At 47.7% G+C, this 25,522-nt stretch overlaps 2 protein-coding genes and 1 pseudogene across 2 annotated transcripts; all 3 read right to left on the reverse strand.

Annotated features, from left to right (window-relative positions):
• Positions 1-832: 832 nt before the first annotated feature.
• LOC112406539 (uncharacterized) lies at positions 833-4,314 on the reverse strand. Its single transcript, XM_024755382.1, is given in 4 exon segments — positions 833-1,117; positions 1,119-1,389; positions 1,499-1,603; positions 4,274-4,314. Coding segments are annotated over 4 exon segments (702 nt in total).
• Positions 1,949-25,262, reverse strand: BEND3 (BEN domain containing 3). Its single transcript, XM_024755770.1, has 4 exons — positions 25,157-25,262; positions 23,260-23,307; positions 22,564-22,766; positions 1,949-7,890 (listed from the first exon to the last, which is right to left on the reverse strand). Exons 2-4 carry the CDS (start codon positions 23,294-23,296, stop codon positions 5,644-5,646), a joined length of 2,487 nt encoding a protein of 828 aa, XP_024611538.1. The 5' UTR covers positions 23,297-23,307; positions 25,157-25,262; the 3' UTR covers positions 1,949-5,643.
• LOC112406785 (60S ribosomal protein L17 pseudogene) lies at positions 14,693-15,246 on the reverse strand (annotated as a pseudogene).
• Positions 25,263-25,522: the final 260 nt, after the last annotated feature.

Raw genomic sequence — 25,522 nt, forward strand, 5'->3', positions numbered from 1 at the left:
TTTCACTATCTCAAAAAATTTACTCTTACCAGAACATGTCTGTCCACAATTGCCTCAATTATTTCACCCAGGGCAGTTTGAGAACCGGCACCCCCGTATCTAAGATCAGACAAACTGGGGCTTAGAGGATGTGGGTGACGGGACACCACTGACTTGTAACTGGTTTCGGGTCTGAATCGCTGTGTATTGTGTGTGGCCCGGGGGTGTTTAGTTTCTGAGATGGTACGGCGGAACGAGACAAACTTGGGTTCAAATCCTGGCACTGAAGTTTGCCAGTTGTGTGAACTTGGCCGGTAAACCTTTCTGCTACCTCACCACAAAACGGAGATAATGGCATTGCCCAAGACACTGAGTTTTTATGAGAATTAAATGAGATAACACACATACCCTTCAGGGCCTTAGCTTTCTTGTCTCAACCGGCTTAATTAGGGAACTTACGTCACAGGGTTCCGAGATGATTGCAAGCCGTGATCCAGGTGCAGCTCTCAGCAGTGTGCCTCGGCACTGTTGTATATACTCAATGAATGTTAGGTATGCCCAACACTGCCGTCACAGCAAGCAGACAATGAATGTTCGTTCCCACCACTGGCCGAAGGATTTTAGATTTCTCTGGAAGCTCTCTTAAAGAGCCCATTGCATCTCACTGTTCCAAACTTCAGGATAATTTGGTGTGGCGCTCTTATTTCTGAGAACTGCTTTTACAAGTGAAACCACATATACTGAAATTCTCTGATTTTTGTTTTTTGCAAGACCAACAGAAGCAAAGCAAAAACAGAAGCAAAGAGTTCAGCTTTTTTTTTAACAGTTCAGCTTTTTGTTAAATGTGTTACATTTAGTAAAAAAAAAAAAAAAAAAAGCCTGTGTCATCATCAGACTCCTCAGATTCTTCTTTCTTTGCTTCTGCTTTCTTCTCCTCAGCTGGGGCAGCGGCGCTGGAGTGGGCAGGACCGCCTGCTTCTCCTGCTGGACCGGTCCGCCTGCCCCCCACCTTGCAGATGAGGCTCCTGAGATTGACACTGGCCAGAGGCTCGGCAAACAAGCCTGGCCAGAAAGGCTCGACATTTACGCGGGCTGCTTTAATGAGGGCATTGATCTTACCCTCCGTGGCCGTCACGTCACTCGCCGTGCAGACCGGGGGCCGAGTAGATGCAGGCGAGCTCGGAGACCGAGGCCGTGGCGCGGGCGAGCGCTGGGCGGCGGGGTGCCGGCCGCGGCGCCAGTCGCGGCGCCAGTCGCGGCTGAAGGGCGGGCCTCACCCCCGTGCGGCCTCCGTTTCCTCGGAAGCACCTTCTCGGCAGCTGAGGAAAGGCACTTTTTTCTTTTCTTTTGGTCGAAAACAAAGATACCCACAGCCAGAACGGACCTAAAGAATTTAGTCTTCCTTCAAGTCTTGCTTAAACCTGCTCACGGAGTAAATGTCTGAGGCCCCAGCCCCGACCAGCCCTGACCTGCGCGAGGCTTACAGCACAGGTGTCAGGACTCAGGACTGAGCGCTCACGCCCTGGAGGCGGCGGGCTCCAATCGCAGGCCACGACTCACTTCAGGCCGCGCGAACCCCGGGTCCAAACCAGTGTTGCTCTGATAGCTTGAGTCCTTATTTTCACTGTGAAATAGTATTTAATGATTTATAATTCGCCAAAGAGGCGAGAAAAAAACATGCATCCTTTTGTTACCAGTTAATAATACGTTAGCTTTGAGGAACGAAATCTCATTTAATCCAAAGTGGAAAAAAAAGAGTGAACTGAAGCTCTGCTAGTTTAGCAGCCGGGCGGGTCTGGCACCCGACCAGGAAAGGGGGGCAGTCAGCCGCGCCCCTACTGCATGGCCAGGAAGCGGTTTGTGTGGAGACGTCTCAGTCACTCGGCTGTGACAAACTGCACCCCGATAGCCAGAGCGCGTTAAGTCCGAGAGGCCGAGGTGCCCCGAGTGCCCGCGCCCTCCCCGGGGACGAGGGGGGAGGGGGGAGGCCGCACGCAAAGACAGACAGACCCAGACGTTCCGAGAGACCTCTGCCTTAAGAAAATAAGATGTTACGAGACCATATATTTTCTATTTTTATAACATTTTATATAACTCATAAAACAGTGCTTGTATAAAAATTCACACAAAGTTGCTAGAGAGCATACAATTTCCAAAAATGTCCTGGGTTTTTGTTACATTCAGTTTTCTAAGGATGCACTCAAATCAATGGTAAAATGCAGACATTATGCGATATTTCATTATCTTTGGTAAAACTATACTCATTATTTTGTCTCCTCACAGTATTAATTCTGATATCCACTTTGTGCAGGGTCTGCTGTCACTAGGATGTCAGAAGAACATTAAGGCTGGATCTACAAGAGGCAAGTATCTCCACGTGACAGTCGGAGCCCCTCGGCCCCCACCCCCTGCCCACTCCATATCATCCATCTACACAGCGAGGCAGGGTAAGAGCCCAATGGCCTCCAATCCGGGGTCTCGAGACCCTCCTCCTCAGTCAGGCAAGAAGTAAACATTTGGGGGGCAAAGGTGAAAACTGAGGCCATCTCTGCAGGAACCCGAGTGGCCATGCTGTGGTAGGGTAGGCCGGTGACTCTTAGCATTTAAACAGCTAATCCATTCACCACTAAGTAGATCCCATTGGTTGGTTGATGATTGCTGCTGAGGTGGAGCCCCTCCCCCCAAACTTAAAAAGAAAGGAAGGTTTGGAGCCAACACTGAAGGGGGGAGGGGCACACTAACACCCATGACACTGGACACGACTTTATTCCCTGTCAAACGTGTGTTGTCATGTAGACACAGCCAAAGTGAACTGAAGCAGGATTAGAACACTTAGTACATTCAGGACTATCTTCATACATTCTTTTAAAACTTACTAACAGAGAAGAACAAGGGACACTACCACCTATTGTGACTCGCTATTTTACTCAACATCAGAATGTATCTGTGCTACTTCTTTAGTCCTCTGGACATGAGGGGGGAGAAATTCCAAAAAAAGCAAACAAGTAAAAATCAAAGCATTTAGATGTGGAGGGAGAAGGGGTTTTGCCAACAGATTTTATGGAAAACATTAAATTTTGAAAAAAAATTAGTATTTTGTACTTCTATTGCTTCGTGTAAAAAAAACTGCCCCTGGAGCCCACCTGTATGGCTGAAGCTCTGAGGACACCACAGAGACAGACACGGGACCCACAGGCGGTTCTTGATGAGTCAGTCCAGAGAGACAAGAAACAGCTCACAGAGTGTGTCCACCTCTCTTCACTGGAAGGGACTCTAAGATTTGGGGGGAAGAAGCCCTACAAGGAAAGGTATTAAGGAAACCACCAAAACACGGTTTCCAAAAATTGAACATGCGTTAGGTTCTAAAGAGACATAGTTCGTTCCTAGAACCTTGTTGATGTCTCTATTGTGGGTAGATAGGATGATTTTTTTTTTTTTTGAATTATTAAATGATTGTGCTTCTGAAGTTGCAGGGTCACATTCCACCCTCTAGAAAGCAGGGCAATTTTCACATGGCTTGGAATCCTCTTGGATACATCCTAGAGACCAGAACAAATTCCATGGCACCCTCCCGCCCACAGGGCTGGTGGGCGAGAGAGTGCCACTGCCGTCTTTGGGTGTGTGCGCGCGCGCAGGCATGCATTTATGTGCTGGAGAGACTAAGGCATAGAGAAAGGCCCAGGAGAGGGGGAAGTGAGTCTCTGGCTGCTCCAGTCCTCCTCCTTTCCAGGCACAAAGAGGTTGAGCTTGTTATTCATGTCGGTCCCCTTCCTCTCACTTCAGTTTTCTACTAAGAAATGTGGGTGTGCACATGTGGGTGTGTGGGGAGACAGTCATTTATTAAGTCCCTGTGCATTTCTAAATTGCAATAATTCAGGTCTGCAGTTTCAATAGAAATAATCTGTAAATGACATTTAAAAGCAAATTTACTAAAATTAGATCAGCAACTTGACACTGCTCAGAATCTTGTCATATTAAAAAAGAAAACTGCCCGCTGGGTGCAGGCAAAATTCTGTCATACAGCCACTGAAACTGAAGTCCTTATCTGTATGAAGAAAAGTCATAGACTGTTTCTATTATTTCTGCATTTTAAGGTAGCAAAATGTTAAGCCATTAGATTATTAAATCTGTAACATTCCACAAGGGTTTTAGGACTACCCTGTGTGATTCAATTCATTTTCTAGCTTTCTGGTATGATGTACTGTGTTTGGGTTAGACTGTTTCCTTTCCCCCTTAGCCACTGGCCCCCACAGTCAGGTAGGTAAAAGTATTGTTTTTATATTAAGGACTTTACCTGTTGGGGAGTTTCCTCCAGGTTGGAATCCTGGAGAGCATGCCGCTGGCCTGGAGCAATGTGACCTTCCCAACCAGGGGAGAGAAAAGAGGTGTCTCATCCCGAGGCCAAGGGACCAGCTAGATGTAGGACAGCAGGACCTTCTGAGGGCTCAGAGGGAGAGCTCTGAGTGGACCCTAGGAAGGGATACGGGAGCCCCATTTGAGATGGTCTGTGTCCTTCCAATACCGGGTATCCCCAAGAGAGCCCAAGGCTTGGGCCCACCCTGAGGAACAAGGATGTGTACTGACTGGAGGAGCTGACACTGAGGTGTGGTGAAGTCACCATACAGCTCCCAGAACCCAGGTTTTGTTTTGTACAAATACACACATGGAAAGTAAACAGTTCTTGGTGAGCCCAAAGGGGCCCATCCTTAAATCAAACAAGATATCCACACACACTTCTCCAAGGTAATGTGTTTGCCCCTCCAACAGCATCCTTGCCTAGAGAGGAGAGGGGGCAGTGGGAGGACACAGCTCAAATGAAGACATTGTGAACGTGTTTCCACGTCTCTCTACATTCATATCATCATCATCAACATCATCCAGTGTTCTCGTCTACAGAGTGAGCACAATGTTCTACCGGCACGGCAACGTGGGCCAGGCCGCCCCCTAAGCCCCTTCCTCGGCACCACAGTGGGAGGGAGAAGGTGACTGACCACGGTCAGAAAGACATCGCACTATTCCATCCCCTCCACCGCCATCCAAGAGGCATCCTGACTCTTCCAAAATCCAATGTAAAAGACAAGGTCAGTAAATCCATCTCTATGCCACCTGAAGCTATTAGCCATCACGCATGATCATGGCACTTCTAAAAATTTCATTTATCTGAAACCGTCCTAAAAAAAAAAAATTCCCAGCAACTGAAGTCATCTTACAGTACTTCATCTCAAATATTTAAAAGATTTTTTTCTAGGTAAAATGGCCTCCACAGAGCCCAATGATTTTCTTAAAAAAGGGTTTCTTTTTAACTTAAAAAAAAACTGATAAAAGTGGAAGATGTAAAAGGTGGGAAGAGGACCAAGAGGGTTGCTCGATTCGCATTTCAAATTGTGAGGGGACTGGGAGGACACTGCCAAAGAGAGGGAAACCTGACTCCTGAGGCCTCTCTGCTATCACAGCTTGGCCCTCCCCAGACTCTGGCTGTACCACCAGGAACACAGGACAAAAGTCGTAAGTACAAGAGGCCAAATGCGAGGCTTCTTTCTCGCGGCCGTGGCCGGCGGGGCGGTCACGTGTGCAAATGCAGCAGGCCACTCCCCGCCGACATAAGGTGCGCGGCTGTGGACACGTCGCGGGCTCCGGCAGAACGCTCAGTGCCCGCGGTGCCCATCACTTCTCCACCTTCTTGGCTTTCTTCAGGATGTCGCATTTCTTCCTGTTGGGGCGGCGGCACCGTTCGTCGATGCTGGGGATACATTCATAGTGCCACACCTCCTCCATCTTCTCCACCGGGTACACGGCCTCCACGTAGTGGCGGATGAGCCTCAGCCGCGTGGGGTCCAGCTGCTTCTTGTTGCACGCCCCGGAGTGGTTGTACTGCAGCCGTAGGTTCTCGGCGGTGAAGAGTTCGGGGAAGAGCCTGACGAGCAGCCGGGCGGCGAAGTTGCCCACAGAGAGGCTCTGCTGCACGATCTCGCGAACCTCCTTGTCTGACAGCAGGTATGGCGAAGGCACCGGGAAGTCGGGCGAGGGCACCACCAGCTCGTCCAGGGGGATCTTGCAGAAGTCCTTGCTGCTCCTTTCGGGGGGCAGTGGGGGCCCCTCAAATTCCTCCCGGAACCGCTCGGGGTTGATTGCATAGCTGGCCAGGTCCCTGCACTCCGGGCCCGGCACATGGACCTTGCGCTGCTGCTGGTAGGAGCGCCTCTGCTCCGTGTCCCGGCGCCGGCAGCGCTCGTCCAGTTTGCCCACGAACTCCAGTGTCCAGACGCGGTCATTCTTGGCCCGCGGGTAGAGCAGCTGCACGTAGTGGCGGATGAGCTTGATGCGGGACGGGTCCAGCTGCTTCTTGCCCAGCGAGCCGCTGCAGTTGTACTGCTTGCGCAGGTTCTCGTGGGTGAAGAGCTCGGGGAACAGGTGCACGAGCAGGCGTGAGGCAAAGTTGCCAATGGACAGGCTGCTTTCGTAGATACTGCGCAGCTGCTCCTTGCTGAGCAGGCAGTCGGCGCCAGGCACCTCGAAGTCGGGCTGTGGGATCTCCAGCTTGTCGAAGTCGATGGGCACCAGCCAGATCTTCTTGGACCGCCGGCCGGGCCGCTCGCCCTCGAAGCTGTCTTCCACCTTGACCACGGAGATGTCATCGGGAAGGCTGGAAGAGTCGTAGCAGTCGTCCCGCGGGGGCTCGCCCTCGCTGCCCGCGTCCAGCCCCAGGCCCTCCAGCTCGTCGTTGATGCGCTGGGCGCACTGCTGCAGCCAGGCCTCCTCCTCCTGCATGTCGGGGAAGTAGATCTCCGTGTAGTTGCGGATGATCTGCAGCCTCTGTGCGTCCAGCTCCTGCTTGCCTCCGTCCCCGTAGCAGCTGTACTGCTCGCCCAGCTTTCGGTGGTCGAAGAGCTCGGGGAAGAGCCGGTGCAGAAGGAAGACCGCGAACTCCCCTGGCGACGAGGCTTCGTCCAGGAACTCAGTTAGGTCCTGCGTGTCCACCACGTGGTCCGAGGCGATGGTACTGCTCCGGTCCAGGGACAGGGCCTCCTCCTGGTCTTTGTTGTCCAGGAAGTGGCTGGTGTCCACTTGCTCAGCCTCGAAGAAGCCAGCGACCTGGCCGCTGGGCTGGCTGTCCTCCATTTCCCGTTGGGCCCAGAAGCGGCTGAAGAAGTCGTTCAGCTGGGGCAGGCACTCAGCCTGCCACACGGCCGTGTCCTTCACTGACGGGTAGTAGACCTCCACGTAGTTGCGGATGAGCTGCAGGTGCAGCGATTCCAGCTTCCGCTTGGCCGCAAAGCCGCAGGCGCTGCAGCCCCGGGAGAAGTCCACGTCGCTGAAGAGTTCAGGGAAGAGCTGCACCAGCAGGCGGCAGGCCAGGTCGCCGCCCGACAGGCTCTGGTCCACGATCTGCTTGAGCTCGGCTGCCGTGAGCTGGTACTCGGGGGGCGGCTGGAACTTGGCTACCATCTCGGTGGGGCTCACCTGCTTCTTGATGCGGCTCACCTCCAGGGAGAGCAGGTCCACCTTGCTGTGCAGCTGCGACATGTTGGAGGAGAGCGTGTTGAGCATGTAGAACATCTTCTGGATGAGAAAGTAGATGTTGGGGTCACTGTCGGTGGCTGCCGCGGCGCCGCCGCCGTCCCGCTTCTGCGGCTCGTTCAGGAGCCGCAGTGGTGAGGGGCTGTTCCTGGGGTTCGCCTTCTCGAAGAGCTCGAACATGTTAAGCGCGTCTCCGGTGGGAGGGTTCTTCTTCTCCATGATCTTGTGCGAGATGCCGTACAGAGGCTTCTTGTAGGAGGGCGTGGTCACGTCGTTGCTGGGCTCCTCCTCGCCCGGCCACGCGGAGCCCGAGCTCCTGCCCCTGCCTGCCTGCTCCCCGTTGCCCTGGCAGGGCGAGCCGTTCTCCCGGTTCCGCATGCCTGCTAGGAGCGCCTGGAAGACAAGAAGTGCGTTAGCTGAGGGTTCTGGTTTACTACCCTAGACACAAAAGAGGGGCCGAGGTCGATCGCAGGAGCCTGTGAGAAAGTGTTTCCCTTGCCCGGGAATCACTCTACCGGTATGGTACACAACACACCACTAACACAAACCTGCATCCCAGCGCCAAACTTGCTCGCTCTCCCTACTTCCTGAGAGGCTCAGGCTGGACCTCAAAAGCTTCTAATTCCTGTAGGACACAAGCCCTGAACTTCCTGTCTTCAAGGCCTGGCAGGAGAGCAAACACATATCCTGGCAAGGCCGGGCAAGAGTCCACGAGGGAGACCCCGGGCACGGGAAGCGCTCCTGTGGCAGTTCAGCCACCTCACTGCCCTGACTGCTCTCAGACAGGGAGGATTCCTGCCAACGGCAGCTCCGGAAGGCAGCAGTGTGTTGTCCAGTCTGCAGCCTCTAGGAGAGCAGGTGTCTCCACTCTGGACAGCTCCCAAGATGCATGGTGTTGGGCACGGGAGAACTGGGGTCCAGCGGTCCCCAACCTTTTTGGCACCAGGGACGGGTTTCATGGAAGGCAATTTTCCCACGGACAGCGGTGGGCTGGGGGATGGTTCAGGCGGTGATGTGAGTGATGGGGAGCGGCAGATGAAGCTCCGCTTGCTTACCCGCTGCTCACCTCCTGCTGTGCGGCCTGGTTACTAACAGGCAGTCCACGGCCCAGGGGTTGGGGACCCCTGGTCTAGAGAGTGGCAGTCTGTTGTCAACTCTACCACTGCCTGGAGTCACATCTAAACTCAGACTGGAAAAGGCTCAGAACTCGCCCAAGCTCGGGCGACTGTAGATGCTGTGAAGTGATGAGGCCTCCCAGCTTTCTAAGTCTCGGTCTCCTAGCCCTTCTTAGTCCAGCAGCCCTTCTCAACCAGAATTGCAGAAGAGTATTAAGCCCCATGTCCTAAAGCACCCACTGCATGTACTGAATTAACACCTTTCCTATGCATCTAGAAAGGTACTTTCTATGTACTCTCCAGCCTTGCTCAATAGAGGACAGTGAGAGAATTAAGCCCTACCAAAAATGATTTCAGGGATTATCTCCTCAACTCTCCCAAGGTCGGCACACTCTGCAGGTCCACTCCTGATGGACTCCCAGGGCAAGTTCAAAATATTTCTTTTTAAATAAATAAATAAATTTATTTATTTATTTTTGGCTGCATTGGGTCTTCGTTGCTCTGCGTGGGCTTTTCTCTAGTTGCGGTGAGCGGGGGCTACTCTTTGTTGCAGTGCTCGGGCTTCTCATTGCGGTGGCTTCTCTTGTTGCGGAGCACAGGCTCTAGGTGCGTGGGCTTCAGTAGTTGTGGCACGTGGGCTCAGTAGTTGTGGCACATGGGCTTAGTTGCTCCACGGCATGTGGGATCTCCCCAGACCAGGGATCGAACCCATGTCCCCTGCATTGGCAGGTGGATTCTTAACCACTGTACCACGAGGGAAGTCCTGAAGATACCCTTAAAGGCTCCAAAGCTTGAGCCCAAGCTTCATACCAGAAGGCAACTGCCCAGACCATTTGGGATCCCAGAGTCCTCAGCTTTCTTTAGTGGTTTTCCCTACTGCCAGGCCCTGGACGGTTTAAGAGGCTTATTTACATATATATGGACAAGTGATTTTCAACACAGGTTCAAAGGCAATTCAGTAGAAAAAGGAGAATCTTTTCAACAAATGATGCTAGAAAAATTGGATATACGTATGCAAAAAAAAAAAAAGCAAAAATGTTTCATCCTACATATATCATATAAAAAATTAACTAAAAATGGATCATGGATGTAAGACTAAAAACGAACTTAAACTTCTAACACTTCTAAAGAAAGCGTAAGAGCAATCCCTTATGACCTTGTTTTAGGCGAATATTTCTCAGATACAATACCACAAGCATGATCCATAAGAGAACAAACTGATAAACTGGACTTCATCAAAATTTAAAACTTCTTTAAAAGATGAAAAACAAGCCCAGACTGGAAGAGAACACAGGCAAATCATTTATCTGATAAAGGACTTGAATCCAGATTACATAAAGAACACTCAAACTCAATATGACATACAACCCAATTAATGGCTTCAATAGTCACTTTGGAGAAGCCATATAAATGGCAAAAAAGCACATAAAAAGATGCTTAGTGGGACTTCCATGGTGGTCCAGTGATTAAGACTCCACACTTCTACTGCAGGGGGCACGGGTTCGATCCCTGTTTGGGGAACTAAGATCCCACATGTTCCACAGTGCGGCCAAAAAATTAATTAATTAAAAAAAAAGGATGCTTCGTGATCTGCATATTAAAACCACACCGAGATACCACATCACCCCCACTATGATGGGTGTAATCAAAAAGGCAGACAGTACTGAATGACGGAGATGATGTGAAGGAACTGGAACTCTCGCATGCTGCTGGGGTGGATATAAAATGGTATAACCACTGTAGAAAACAATTGGTATTCTTTTAAGAAGTTATATATGGGACCATATGATCCAGGTATTCCATTCCTAGGTATCCATTTACCAAGCAAAATGAACGCACATGATCATACGAAGACTTACATGCAGATGTTCATGGCAGCCCTGTTTGTAAATAGCCCCAAACTGGAAACAACCCAAGTTTTAAACAAGTATATAGATTGCTGTGTTATACAGCAGAATGCTACTCAGCAATAAACTGATAAACATGATGAATCTCAAAATAATTAAGCTGAGTGAAAGAAGCCAGTCAAACGAAAGAGGCCTGTGGGATTCCATTCACATAAAATTCTAGAAAATGCCAACTCATCTTTAGTGACAGAAAGCAGATTAGTCGTTACCTGGGGATGGGGGGAGGATGCAAAAGGGCACAAGGAGACGTTCATGGTAGCAGGTGATGGATATGTTTCTCATCTTGATTGTAGCATAGTTTCATTGGTATACATGTCAAAACTTACCAAATGGTATGCCTTAAGTATGTGTCGTTTATATATTTCAGTCATAAATTTGTTTTTGACAAATGTTGAATCTGACCCCAAAACATACTGGAATATATTTCTGAGGGTCTAATTAAGCAGAAGAACTAATTGATGAGCACCTGTGGGTGTTAGGGGAGCAGTCAGGGTTGAAGCACAAAGCATGTGCTTCCACAGACATGCGCATGCCTCAGGCAACTAGAAAATGGACAAGGACAAAGTGCATCCTTAGGATGCTCCCCCACCTGGGGAAGAATATGGTTGGCACAACCTGGCCCAGCCCAGCGCTTCTGAAAGTCTAATATCCATATGAACAGCCTGGGGTCTAGTTAGAATACAGATTCTGATTCAAGGCTTTGCATTTCTAACAAGCCGTTGGACCTCTCTGGGTGGCCAGGGCCAGGTGGTCTGCCCTCAGTTTATCTCATCCAGGCAGATTCCGTGTCATTTGTAAGCATTCAGATAACTAATGCCAGCACAACACAGTACATGAGGTGCTTTTCTCTTGCAGCCTAAAAAAATGTAGGGAAGAGACACTCTCAGGGGGTCTGCCGTTACAACGGCAGGTGAGCGATACAAAGGCCTGAGGTGGAAAGAGGCAGTGAGGCCACATAAGCATGTGAAACTCTAACCCTTCTGAACCTCCCACATGTTATCGTTTATTTAAATGGACGAATTATTACTCCCTGGACCCTCTCTTTTAAAAAATGGAATCATCAGACTCATATTAGACAAAGGTTAATTTTTCTGTTGCATCTCTGTTGACAACAACCATGCAGAAGAACAGCTACTTTACTCTCTCAGGACCCTGAAAATAAAGGAATTCTTTCAAGTGTTTCAATTATCCCACCGAGGTAGGCAATACTTTCTTCAGGGTTTGTCTAAACTGATGATGGGGGCTTCCCTGGTGGTGCAGTGGTTAAAGAACCTGCCTGCCAACGCAGGGGAAAACGGGTTCAAGCCCTGGTCTGGGAAGATCCCACATGGTGCAGAGCAACTAAGCCCGGTGAGCCACACCTACTGAGCCTGCGCTCTAGAGCCCCCCAGCCACAACTACTGAAGCCCGCGTGCCACAACTACTGAAGCCTGTGCACCTAGAGCCCGTGCTCCGCAACAAGAGAAGCCACTACAATGAGAAGCCCGTGCACCGCAATCAAGAGTAGCCCATGCTAGCTGCAACTAGAGAAAGCCCACGAGCAGCAACGAAGACCCAATGAAGCCAAAAATAAATAAATAAATAAAATAAATTTATAAACTGATGGTGGGTCAGAGGCCCCTGGCCCTCCTACCCCACCCCACAACCCCACCAAAAAACTTCCCAAGAGCAGAGGACCAGGGGCCTCCTGGGCTGGGGCGAGCCTGCCACCTGCCCCTCTCCCTCATGGGGTCTCCTCCCTGAGCTATCCCCAACCTCATCACACTGCAAAATGGTTACATGATGGGGCCACGTCCTTCCTGAGTCCTTCCCTAGTGTCCTGCAAAGTGCCTGGGACAGAGAAGAGCTCACTGAATGTTTGTTAAGCAGGGTAAAGTGTCTACCACCCTCAAATATATGCTTAAGAAAAAGAACCTGTTCAGAGAGGCCACTAGCTTAATGAACAACATGAGTGTAGGGAGGTATAAAGGAGTGGATAGGTCCTCTGCATGACCTTTCATGCTTCAGCTTTCTGTGTGTAACTCGGGGATATATCATGGTACCTGTCTCTGGGTACCAGGGTACCTATGATGACCTAATGAGATAATGTATATGAAGCACTGAGCCTGTGTCTGAATCAGTAAGTGCTTAATAAATATGTACTGTTTTAGTATGATTATTATTAAACAATGCTCTTCCCAAGCTGCAGCAGTGACAATACTATGGGCCTTTTATTGAACTAGTTGTAAAGATTACTCTCAACCAGTAAATAAGAGAAGAACTTGCCTGCAGTGCAGCAGGGTAAGTCACTCACGGAAGGCATTCTTAGAGGTCTGTTTGCTCTAAAGACTGGGGCTGGGAGGAGTACAGGAAGGACAGCTGAGCTCAAGGTGGGGTTTCAAGCTCTTTTCAGTTCTGTAGTACTGCTACCTGGCAGAAAGCAGAGGATAATTTTAAAAAGGAAGGAAGAGGGACTTCCCTGGTGGTCCAGTGGTTAAGAATCTGCCTTCCCCAAGAAGCACACGAAAAGCTGCTCAACGTCACTAATCCTTAGAGAAATGCAAATCAAAACTGCAATGAGGTATCACCTCACACCAGTGAGAACGGGCATCATCAGAAAATCTACAAACAACAAATGCTGGAGACGGTGTGGAGAAAAGGGAACCCTCTTGCACTGTTGGTGGGAATGTAAATTGATACAGCCACTATGGAGAACAGTATGGAGGTTCCTTACAAAACTAAAAATAGAATTACCATATGACCCAGCAATCCCACGGCTGGGCATATACCCTGAGAAAACCATAGTTCAAAAAGACACATGCATCCCAATGTTCATTGCAGCACTATTTACAATAGCCAGGTCATGGAAGCAACCTAAATGCCCATCGACAGACGAATGGATAAAGAAGATGTGGCACAGATATGCAATGGAATATTACTCAGCCGTAAAAAGGAATGAAATTGGGTCATTTGTAGAAACATGGATGGATCTAGAGAGTGTCATACAGAATGAAGTAAGTCAGAAAGAGAAAAACAAATATCGTATATTAATGCATATATGTGGAACCTAGAAAAATGGTACAGATGAACTGGTTTGCAGGGCAGAAATAGAGACACAGATGTAGAGAACAAACCTATGGACACCAAGGGGCGAAAGTGGCTGGTGGTGGTGGTGGTGGTGGGATGAATTGGGATATTGGGATTGACATATATACACTAATATGTATAAAATGGATAACTAATAAGAACCTGCTGTATAAAAAATAAATAAAATAAAGTTCAAAAAAAAATTTATAGAACAAAAAACCAAATCCGCCTTCCAATCCAGGGGATGCGGGTTCGATCCCTGGTTGGGGAATTAAGATCCCGCATGCCGCAGGGCAACTGAGCCCTCGTGCCACAACTAGAGAGCCTGCGCACCACAACAAAGATCCTGAGTGCTGCAACTAAGACCTGACGCAGCCAAAAATAAGTAAATAAAATAAATAAATATTTAAAAAAAGAAAACTTAAAAAAACTAAAATAAATAAAAAGGAAGAAAGAAAGGAAAGAAAGAAACCACATACACATACATCAGAAACTTGGAGAAAGAAAGGGATGGAGATGGTTGAAAATCTTTACTCCTGACACAGTGTGTTTAGAACTGTGGGTTGTCACATGACCCATTACTAAATGATGACATTGATTTGATGGGTCAAGACCAGCATAAAAGAGGGAGGGGAGAATTCCTTGGCAGTCCAGTGGTTAGGGCTCCATGCTTCTACTGCAGGGGGCACGGGTTCAATCCCTGGTCAGGGAACCAAGATCCTGCATGCCGCGTAGTGCAGCCAAAAAAACAAAAAACAAAGAAAGAAAGAGGGAGGGAAGGAGGAAGTATGAAAGAGAGACAGGAAGGAAAGAAAAAAAGAACAGAATAGAAAATGTCAGAGGGCATTGCACACAGTAAGTAAATTCAAGAAGTTTTGTTCTACTGCTCTGTGTCTATGTATTTACATACAAATCCATATATGTGGACCAGATGGCTCTATAAGGTGAATTTATAATTGTGGATCACTGTTGAAAAGCACTGCCCTAATAAACTCAAATTGCCTTACTTGCTAATTCCTATAGACTGTAAATTAGATTTTTAGCAATTTACTCACCATTAAATTTTTTCTTTTTTTTACTTTTATTTGCATTTATTTTTTGCAGCATTTATTCCCAGGCCATAAGTTTTTGTTTCTTCAGTTTCTTCTGGAATATCTTTTTCTTCTGGTCAACCTCCTCTTCTGGTTTAGGAGCCATCTGTTCTTTTTCAGTAAGGATCATCTCAACGTGGAAGGGAGAGCTCATGTATGGGTCGATCCCACCATGAACTCTGTAAGTCCTGCACCGCATCTTGGGGGCTTTGTTCACCTGGATGTGCTCAATGACCAGAGAACCTACATCTAAGCCCTTAAGTTCAGCATTACTCTCTGCGTTTTTGAGCGTGTGCAGTGAAAATTCAGCACTCTTTTTGGGCCACCGACCCTGCGTCCAGCCCCACTGTTTGGCCTGGGCACACCTACCAACTCCACCATTGTAACAACGGAATGGCACACACTGCTCCTTTAAAGTGACATCCTTCAGATACTTGGTGGCTTTCCGACATGCGTACTCTCAGTGGCCTGGGCAGTTTCACGTGTGTTCTTAAAGTGAACACGAAGATTTCAACCTCTCAATTTGCATGATTTTGTGGGGTTTTCTGGGTCAAGTGAATAGTGAACCATTTTTAGAGGTCACCTCAAGCTGCTTACCGGAAAAGGAAAAAGCACTCACCATTAAATTTTATTACACCAAAATAATTTTGGAGGTCCCATGGATCATAAGATTTCCGTGAGGTTTTACCAATATAGAGTAATTTGAGTGTGTGATGTCAATCATTAAAAATATCTATATAATTACATTACAACTGATTTTGGAAAGGGGCAAAGGCTTTGTAACAAGCAGTTCCACTAATAGATTTAAATAAGATTCCATGCAGAGAAAGATCACCAGAAACTCACATGCCATGTAATAAGAGTACACGTTCTAGGGGGGATCTGCCCTTATTAACACTCAGAGTAGAAAATAAGCACAGGGACAAGTTTCTGGGTGAACTATCTGAACAAAACAAACAGAAGTCGTTTGACTCCAGCACATTCCTACAGTGAGCGAAGAGCAGTGTGTCAGAACTGGAGACCCTCCATAACTCTCAATAGTCAGCGTCATTAATAAAAACATTTCAGTTTCTACCAAGCATGTTAGAAACACTGCCATCAATACAAACATTTTTGGCTAAGTTGCTTGAATAAAAAATTAAGTTACAGTCCCAGCAGAGGGCAACATTCCTCACTCCCAGAGACCTTGGATACACAATTCAACACAAAGCATGACACACGCACCAAAGAGAAGGTTCTTAGATATCCCCACACTGGTGTCCTGTCAACTCAGTGCTCCAATTAATTCCACAAATGCTGCCAAGGCACGAGGGGCTGGCTGCATTTGCTGCTGCTGATAAAATCTCTGCTCAGCTGTCTAGGAGTATCAAGAAATCTTTAAATCTGTGCTACTTGGCACTGGTGTCTGGCTGACACCGTTCCCAATTCTCCGAGGCTCATCTTCCAACCATATGTGAACTCTGCTGCACAGCTCAGGCTCTGCAGTGCCAGCATCTCTCCTGGATCCGATCCGTGCATTTCATTCTATCACTAGCACCCTTAGACTCAAGCGGGAATGCCCAATCTCTTGGCTGGAGAGTCTGACTGATCAAAAACAGGTTGATGTAAGGTTACGGATGTGTCCATGCCCAGTGACATCCCGGGGACTGGGTCACCATGGAGATGCTCCAAGTCCTGAGTCTTCCTCAAGACTCCAAATCCAAGAGCAGTCACTGAATTCAGTTCAACGAATGATGAGTGGCTAAGTGGTGCCCAGTCAGCTAAGTGGAACACCAAGAAAGCAGCATGCCTTCAGAGGAGCAGGGAGCTGAGAATTAATGTGGCATCAAGGGCAGACCATGAAAAAGGGCTCCTAGGGGGCTGGCATCACCACCCACCTCCAAATAATCGAGACGGGGGGATGCTTTTCATTTTTAACAGAATGTTTATCTCCATCATCATCATCATCAAATGACCAGATGTAGTTAGCAATAAGGAATGGAAGAGCTTTCTACCACACAGAGTCAGTAAACAAACATTACTGAGTGCCCAGCATCCGTCAGGCACGGTGCAAGGCCCTGGGGACACAGGGAACAAGCCTGTCTCTGCCCTCATGGCTTTTATCCTTTGGGTTTATCCTTTATACTGCTGACACTGTGTGGTGAGGATGGAGAATGTGTTATCATGCCTGAAAAAATAAGAATCTGGGGAGATAAAGCAACTTATAGGAAGGGAGAAGAGAAAGACCACAGGGATGGCAAACTATCAGGGCAGGGCATCCTCAGAGGCTCCTCACAGCGTATCCTACAAATACCCCACAGTGCTCAGGGCCACCAGTGCTTTAAGTGCACAGTTCCAAATCAAGCAGGCTTGGTAGTGCTAGCTTCTCTGAGCCTCATGAAAATGGGAATGGCCACAGTACCTATCTGCTAGGGCTGCTGTGGAAATGACTACGAACCTCCAGCTGGGACCATACTGAATGACACCTAGGAGGTGTTCAGTACATTTGCACTGAGTGAATGAGATGGCAGTTCCATTCTCCAATTGAAAACCAAACTGCAATGACACTTTAGGATTAAAAACAAACGTAGAAACAAAGAACCCCAGGAGAACAAGGCTAACTTCTGCCTGGCCCAGGGCTCTTGAATATCACCCCCAGTTCCATGAACAAAAAGATGATTAGCAATAAAAACGCTGGCTACTCACCTCCCACATCTGCTGTATTTGGCTATCATGCCTCTCCCAGCAGAGACGCCAAATATGTCTTTAGGCAGCCTTTTGTTAGATTTTTTGAGGGAGGTTTTATTTTTCTTCTAAGCATTGTACTAAATGTCACTCATAAACAGGCCATCAGCACCGATGGGAGTTTGAATGTGACAGACCTTAGGCATCAGGGCTACCACTCAAATCCTCCCCCCTCGCCCTCATCCCCCTTCCTTGGGGTCAAAGGAGAAGATGGAAGGTGCTCAGAATCAAGGGCACTCAGGCCGGGGGCGTCCAGGAGGGCATCAGGTGGCCTCTCTTGGCAATTCCATGCCATTTTCCTTCTGATAAACATGGAGGGAGGTGGCTGAATACTGACCGTAAGGGGTGGTAGTTGGAGATGGGGGTTGGGGAGCAGTAAATAAACATTTTTGAAGGCTGATGTAGGGCAGGCCCCGTGCTGGGCTCCTTCCAGGGGTTGTCTCAATCCACACAAGGAACCAATGAGGAAGCAATGTCACCACTCATCACCGTGGAGGGACCTGAGTTTGGGAGGTCACAGAATTGGCCAAAGGCTCCATGGTGAACTCCCCCTTATCCGACTCCAGTTTCCATTCATTCTGGAACTGACCATTCCTATGGGCTGGATCAGAGAAGGTGGGGCTCACCTCCTGGATACGGAGCGGGGAGCTGAGAGCTGAGTGTTCCCAGTCACTCCTGCCACCTCACACCAGGATCAAGGCTGCCCCACTGGTATCCTGGCACTTGACTTTAACTTATATGTCTGAGCTGGCTCTTCTCTCTGGGGGAGATATTCTCTCATCACTGTTATACGGATTAAATGAAACAAGACAAGGAGTGGGGTTATTTGTCAGGTAGGGAGTCAACAGCTGTTAACGTACATCCTTTCCACTTTTTTGGATTATTGCTTGATTCAGCCTCCGTTCCTCCGTCTTACCCTGTGATGAAAGTGCTTAAGACAGTCGTATATACTCCCTGCTTCCGCTCTCCCACTTCCTCCTTCCCCACCACACATGTAAGACGGATCAGAGAAAACCCAGGGAGAGAAGGATAAAGGGCTATCCACTCTAAATTAGGACTAGTACCATTCTGAAAAATCAACACATGCCATAATTTCATAAAACCAATGGATTGTTCGAAAGCCCCCAGGGCTCTGAGGCTACTGATTTACTGACATATCACCTTGTACAAACTTTTAAAAGGAAGCACTGCCTTGACTTCACACGTCACCATTCTACAAGGAGCTCAAGAATTTCAAAAGGTTTATACTTACATATACATATACTTTTTACAGAACAGGAAGGGGAGCAGGGCTATCAACCTCACATTATCTACACTAAGGGAAATGAACAAAGCTAACAGCACTCCCAAAATAAAACCCAGGACTTAAAGTGTCTTTTCTACTCCAAAATCTAATGGGTTACAGCTGCCTGCTGTATCCAATCCACTGAAAAGTAAACATAGGGGACTTCCATGGTGGCGCAGTGGCTGCGAGTCCGCCTGCCAATGGAGGGAACACAGGTGGGATACTGGTCCGGGAGGATCCCACATGCCACGGAGCGGCTGAGCCCGTGCGCCACAACTACTGAAGCCCATGCTCTGCAGCAGGGGAGGCCACCGCAATGAGGCCTGCACACCATGATGAGGGGCGGACCCCACTCACCACAACTGGAGAGGGCCTACGTGCAGCAACAAAGAACCAATGCAGCCAAAAATAAATAAATTAAAAAAAAAAAAAAAGAGGGGGGGCTGCCGGGGGGGGGGGGGGGTGGAGGTTCCCCCTGCCGATGCAGGAGACGCGGGTTCGTGCCCCGGTCCGGGAGGATCCCACATGCCGCAGAGCGGCTAGGCCCGTGAGCCATGGCTGCTGAGCCTGTGCGTCTGGAGGCTGTGCTCCCCCAAAGGGGAGGGCACCAACAGGAGAGGGGCGCCCGCCCCCCAAAAAAAAAAAAAAAAAAAAAAAAGTAAACATAGATGACTAATTAGAATATGTAAATTGGACAAGTCATATTAGAAATATTCAAATATATATTGGTTCCCTTTTCTCCAAACATGTCAGGATTCCTGCATGCTGCTGAAGCTCCGGCCAGACAAAGCTTATTGCCTCACCAGATCTAGAAGAGCATCTGCAACCTTCAAATCATTTCTGTGATGCTCAGGGAAATCCTTCCACTGTGAACCTCAACGGACCTTTCCCCAATGCAGGACTTTCCTGACTTGCTTCATACACTGAAGGATTCTACTAAAATACAAATCATAAGAACCTTCTCCTTCCCCTTCTATCCCCAAAAGATGAAGATGCTCCCTTCTCTATGATGCCAATAAAATGTGTTGGACGAAAGGATGAAGAGTGACACCATTTGTGCAATGAGGCAATGGGGCCAACCTGGGCTGTCCACAAAGGCCACAAACCAGCCTACATGTGATCAGAATTCCTTCTTGATGCAAGAGCTGGCTGTTCCTTGCTGTGGTGAATTGTTTATAAAAATGGCCATCATAGTTCCCCTGTCCTTGTGTGAAATCTCTTTGCAACGTGACTTTGTTGCTCCCACCATCGGGAGGTGGTGTCTAGTTTTCCACCCCTTGATCTAGATTTGGCCACATGACTGGCTTTGACTGGTGGCCCATGAGCAAATGTGTCGCAAGCAGAGGCATCAAAAGTGTTTGCTCCCCAGAGTCTGCCCTCCTCGCTCCTCCTTGGAAATCTTCCATGCATGAGAGTAAGCCTGGACTAGCCTCCTCCTCGTAGGGGGTGAGGAAGTGCATAAAGGGAAGCTGGAGTCACCCCACCAGCCCAGGTGAGGCCCGGATACGGGAGTGAGGTCCTCCCTTACCATCTGGCCCCAGCCACATCAGGCCAAACCAGAGCAAGCACCAGCTGACTCACAGAACTGAATGAAACAGTGGTTACTTTAAGGCGGCTAAGTTTTGGGATGGTTTGTCACAGCAAAGGTGAACCAATACACTCAACTTTGTGCTCCATTTCTTGAACTCAAGCTTTACTTGTAAACGTGAAAGAGTGTGCAGAATTGATCATAAGCAGAATTTAACGTGACACACAGAAGACGTTTCCTGGAGTTCCTTCAGGGGCATACCATAGTGCTTCTCAAACTCCTCAACCCTTTCAGAATAACCTCGAGGAGCCTAACCCTTAGAATCACTCACAGGAGGGCACGAGGTTTATGGATATGGATACGGATGGTCCCTGTGGCGCTATATGTAATGACATAAAAGTTCCTATATACCAATCGTTAGGGAAAAGGATAATAAATTATGGTTTACAAATAAAGCATTTTTAAAAAAGCAGATGGGTAAAGGTTTTTCAAACAAGCTATTGGACTAACCATCTTGTAGCTTCACTGGCCACAGCAGGCATCTCTCCAGTCAGGAATCTGAGTTTTCATCTACAATCAACTTATTGCACTGGAAACTGCTGTCCACACATGAAACTCTCCCTAGAGTCCCGAGGTATGCAGCAAGTGGCTGGTTGAGGCAGCCAGGGTCGAGGGTGGGGTATTTTTCATTAATCCTTCATAAAAAAATGATCATACCGGTATAAGAAAATTCAACTTTTTTCTGGGTATTATGGATTTTCTAAAATGTATTGCTGGAGTACTCATGATAGCCAAAAAGTGGAAACAACCCAAATGTCCGTCAACTGATGAATGGTAAACAAAATGTGATATAGTCACACCAGGAAATATTATTTGGCCATAAAAAGGAATGAAGAACTGATAACATGCTTCAGCAAGGATGAACTTTAAAAACATTAGGCTAAGTAAAAGAAGCCAGATACAAAAAGCCACATAGTCTATGATTCCATTTATATGAAATGTCCAGAACAGGCAAATCCATAGAGACAGAAAGTAGATGAGTGGTTGCCAAGAGCTACAGGAGCGGTGGATGGGGAGTGACTGCTTAACTGGGTACAAGATTTCTTTGCGGGGTGATGAAAATGTGCTAAAATTTATCATAGTAATGGTTGTACAACTCTCCGAATCTACTAAAAACCACTGACTTGAACAATGTAAACTGGTGAATTGTATAGTATGTGAATTATATCTCAATAGAGCTGTTTGGAAAAAAATTCCAAATAAATAAATAAATGAATGTATCCCTCAGTGTTCCATGATGTGGCACGCAGATCAGTCCTCCTTATAATGTAGTATTAACTTGCATATTGAAATCCTGGTGAAAATCTTAATCTCACCACTTTACTAAATCTCTAAAACCTATCAATTCCCAATTTATTTAGATCTGGCGTAGCATCTAATAGAGGAGAATTAAAACCAACCAGTAACAACCCAGAGTCCCAGGCTGATACCCCGTGGTGTCCTGGCTAATGATGATGAATTCTGAAACGTGGGCTCTATTGAACAGACATGCAGAAGCTGAAATGCCTATCTGGGTCCCTCATAGCGCACGCGCGCATGTGTGTGTGTCTGAGTGGTGAGTAGCTGCGTTAGAGAGCTTGGGAAAACGTTCTTCTAAGAGTTTAAGGTATGATCTGTCCGTCTGTGGAGAGGCTCTGTGGAACAGGCATTCCGGGCCAGACACCTCATCTCCCAAACTCCCCTCTCTCCTCCGTCTTAACTGTTTTGTGTACCTGTCTTGTCTCCCATCTGGACTCCAGGCTACTAGAGGGGACCACTATGTCCAGTTCCATTTTCTCTCTCTCAGAACTTAGCAAAGTTCAATATAATCAGCAGGTGAGTAAGAAATAAAGCAGGGCTTCCCTGGTGGCGCAGTGGTTGAGAGTCCGCCTGCCGATACAGGGGACACGGGTTCGTGCCCTGGTCTGGGAAGATCCCATATGCCGCGGAGCGGCTGGGCCCGTAAGCCATGGCCGGGGGGCCTGCACATCCGGAGCCTGTGCTCCGCAACGGGAGAGGCCACAACAGTGAGAGGCCCACGTGCCGCAAAAAAAAAAAAAAGAAAGCAAATTCATAAAATAGGTAGGTTAGGGGTCACAGGCATGTTATAAAATAATTGGTCTTTTTACAAAAAGATTCATTGAATAAGCTCCCCCAATAGATACAAAAGATGGATCTGATTTAGGAAAAGACCCACTAAGCCTCACCTTCTCCAGGAATCTAGGTAAGGTGTACGCTATGTGAAACGTGGTAGGCTTTCACTAACAGTCCTTGCTATCAACAAGTTCCTGCTTTCCCTGTGAGCCCTCACCTCGGGAATCAGCCGCCGCCTCTTCACGCTTGGGACAGAGTCCGGCGGGCCCTCGCCGCCCGGCTGCTTTCTCTTGCTGGAGTCCTGGAGGCCAGTGAAGACGCTGTCCAGAGCGTGCTTCTCGGAGGACCTGGAATTCACTGAGCAGTCCAGGGCAGCATCTTCGGCCTCTGTCTCCACTTTCACAGTGTTATTTTTCAGAACTGTGGCAGAGAAGAAATAGGGCTCAGCGGGGAGACCACCTGGCGGCGCTGGGATTAGCAGGGTCCCCTGAGCAGCAGGTTGTATGCGGCCGCCCTTTGATACTGTCACTCAGATAACAATATCTGAGTAACAGATCACAATAAAACTGGCTTTCCAATCAAGCAATCTGTATCTCACCACACTAGTGCTATCCAATGATACCATGTTCCAAGCACATTTTGTTCAAAACAGGTTTTAAAGTCTTTTCTCAGGGGAGGGAGAGGAGATGGAAGGAGAGAAACTACTCTTTTAAATGATGCTTTTAAAAAAGGTAACTCTGGAAAGATACATAAAATACCACACGTGTGAATGGAGAAGGATGGGAATCAGGGGTGAGAGGAGACGTTTCTTGATTTTTCATCATGTACCTTTTAACATTTTTGAACCACGTAAACGTATCTAAAAAAGTATTCAGTTAAAATATTTTTTAAAAAGAGGCTTTTCTTTTTTTACCTTCTTCTACATCTTCACTGAATTCAGTTGCATTCATCTTCTATTCCACTAAATGAAAAGACAAAGATAAAGTCTTGATTTATTGTTCGTTTTTTAAAATTTTACCCACCCATAAGAAATTCCCTTACCCTCCCAACCCTGGCTCCCGGTAATAGGAGGTTAAGTCAATGCGGCTCTGCAACATCAAGGAAAACTTCGTCCTCTTGTTTGCAGTTGCTCAGAAACAGCCAGGCCTCCTGTATGCCTGCTGGGAGTGCTTCTCCAAGACTTTATGTGGGCAGAATGCATCTTAAAGCATCAACGGAGACCCACTTACAGAAAGAAAGGAACATTATTTGAGAAAATCAAGTCTTACAAAAGACCTCAGTTTGGATGATCTGTTAGTCCCTGCCTTAAACATTCTAGCCACAAAATGAAAAGGCTGACAAAGGTCCACAGGAGGCTGTGGACCCCGAGGACCCGGTGAACCTGAGCTAAGGTCTCAGGTGGTCCAAAAAGACCTGTGCTGTCCATGACGGTAGCCACTAGTCACACACGGCTCCCGAGCACTTGGAATGTGGCCAGTGCAGGTGGAGACATGCTGTAAGTTTAAGATACATGCTGGATTCAAAGACTCAGCACAGTAAAAAGAATGTGAAATATCTCATTAATAATCTACTGATTACATGTTAAAATGATAATATTTCAGATCTGTTGGGCAAAACAAAATACTAAAATTAATTTCACCTTTTTTTAATGTGGCTGCTAGAGAAGTTAAAATTACATATGTGGCTTTTGCATTATATTTTTATTGGATGGTGCTGTCTTGCCCTTCCTTCAGAAGCAATGAAGAGAAAGAGGCACTGTGGGTTCTTAAAGCTCCTGAGCCATACGATCTGGTCCAAACCACTCTTTTTATTGATGAGGGAACGTGGCAGGAGGCAGTGGCGGCGCCCTGTATGGGCTGCAGGGTCTGGGGCAGAGCCAGCCCCCGACTCTCGCTGCCCCAGCCGAAATGCAGTGGACACCATGGTTAAAAGCACCATTACGTCTTGGAGATTCCCCAGATTACATAACAGCATGTCCGTAACTAGGATAAAGTATAAATGAGGCAGTAACATGGCAGAAGAACACACATGACAGCCTCTAGTGTTGGCATTGAGGAGCTGTGGTTCCCACCGCTGGCGAAGCAGCCCGCAAACCCTGAGTGCCCATTCCAGTTACGGGTCAGAGGGGGCAGGCTCTGGGGTATCTTTATGGAATTTCTATAAGAAGGAAGGATGCCACCCACAAAGTTCAGTAAACCATTCATGGAGCGGCTGTGGAATGGTGTGTGGTCCCGTTTTAGACGGATGGATGGAGAGAGAGTAAGACTATGTCTAGGTGATCTGTGCACAGGATCATAACTTCAAAACTCACTAATAGGAGGGAGGGAGATGCAAGAGGGAAGAGATATGGGGACATATGTATAACTGATTCACTTTGTTATAAAGCAGAAACTGACACACCACTGTAAAGCAATTATACTCTAATAAAGATGTTAAAAAAACTAATACAGCAACACATATAATGCTACGACGTATGGAAAAAAAAAACCTCACTAATACAGCAACACTCATATAGTAGTGCTACAACGTATGGCACCATTCTCAGTCGTCACAGTTACTTCATGACAGGCACAATTGTTTTCATCCCTGTATTACTAATTTTCAAAGGATTGAATAAGAAATTTTAAGATTTATTTGAAACTGAAATTAATTCCTACTTACTAAACTATCTCCTGTCTGAAAAACATAACATGTAGGTGAGACTGAGTGAAAATAAACATAAGTCAACTTCAAGGGACCAAGAACTATTTTACCAGAGGTGAATTTCAGCAAAGACAATTTCCATTGTATTTCAAGGAAAGAAATCTCACGTTTGGGTGTCTCTGAGGGGGGGGAGTCCCAGGCAGGTTAGGTGTGCGCCAGTACTCTTTTCAGACAGCAAGGTTGGCGAACGCTGGGCAGAAACTCAGGGCTGATTCGCAGCCCAGACAGGGGGCTTCTCAAGGAGACGCAGGTGAGCTGCCATCTTCCCCGGGAGGCCCTGCCGCCCCGTCACATAAGCCGTCTCCTCAAGTGAGAGGCTGCAGAACAGCTGAGGAGGAATGAGTACAGGGTTGCTGGAGAGGGTATGGTGTACTGGACAAATTACATTCCGAAGAGAAAAGGTGGGAAAGGGAGGAGACGGTACGTGGTTAATTTGGGGGAAAAAAGGGTCACGCGAAAAGCCACAAAGCCTC

Source organism: Neophocaena asiaeorientalis, unplaced genomic scaffold (genome assembly GCF_003031525.2).
Source record: "Neophocaena asiaeorientalis asiaeorientalis breed wild unplaced genomic scaffold, Neophocaena_asiaeorientalis_V1.1 scaffold105, whole genome shotgun sequence".
Taxonomy (NCBI): Eukaryota; Metazoa; Chordata; class Mammalia; order Artiodactyla; family Phocoenidae; genus Neophocaena; species Neophocaena asiaeorientalis.

What these genes read in the sequence shown, in the direction of transcription:
- BEND3 (XM_024755770.1), bottom strand. Translation starts at nt 23,296, where the DNA reads ATGAATGCAACTGAATTCAGTGAAGATGTAGAAGAAG. An exon ending in CAGTGAAGATGTAGAAGAAG is followed by an intron (nt 22,767 to 23,259) that starts GTAAAAAAAGAA and finishes TCTCTGCCACAG; the next exon opens with TTCTGAAAAATAACACTGTG. An exon ending in GGCGGCGGCTGATTCCCGAG is followed by an intron (nt 7,891 to 22,563) that starts GTGAGGGCTCAC and finishes CTTGTCTTCCAG; the next exon opens with GCGCTCCTAGCAGGCATGCG.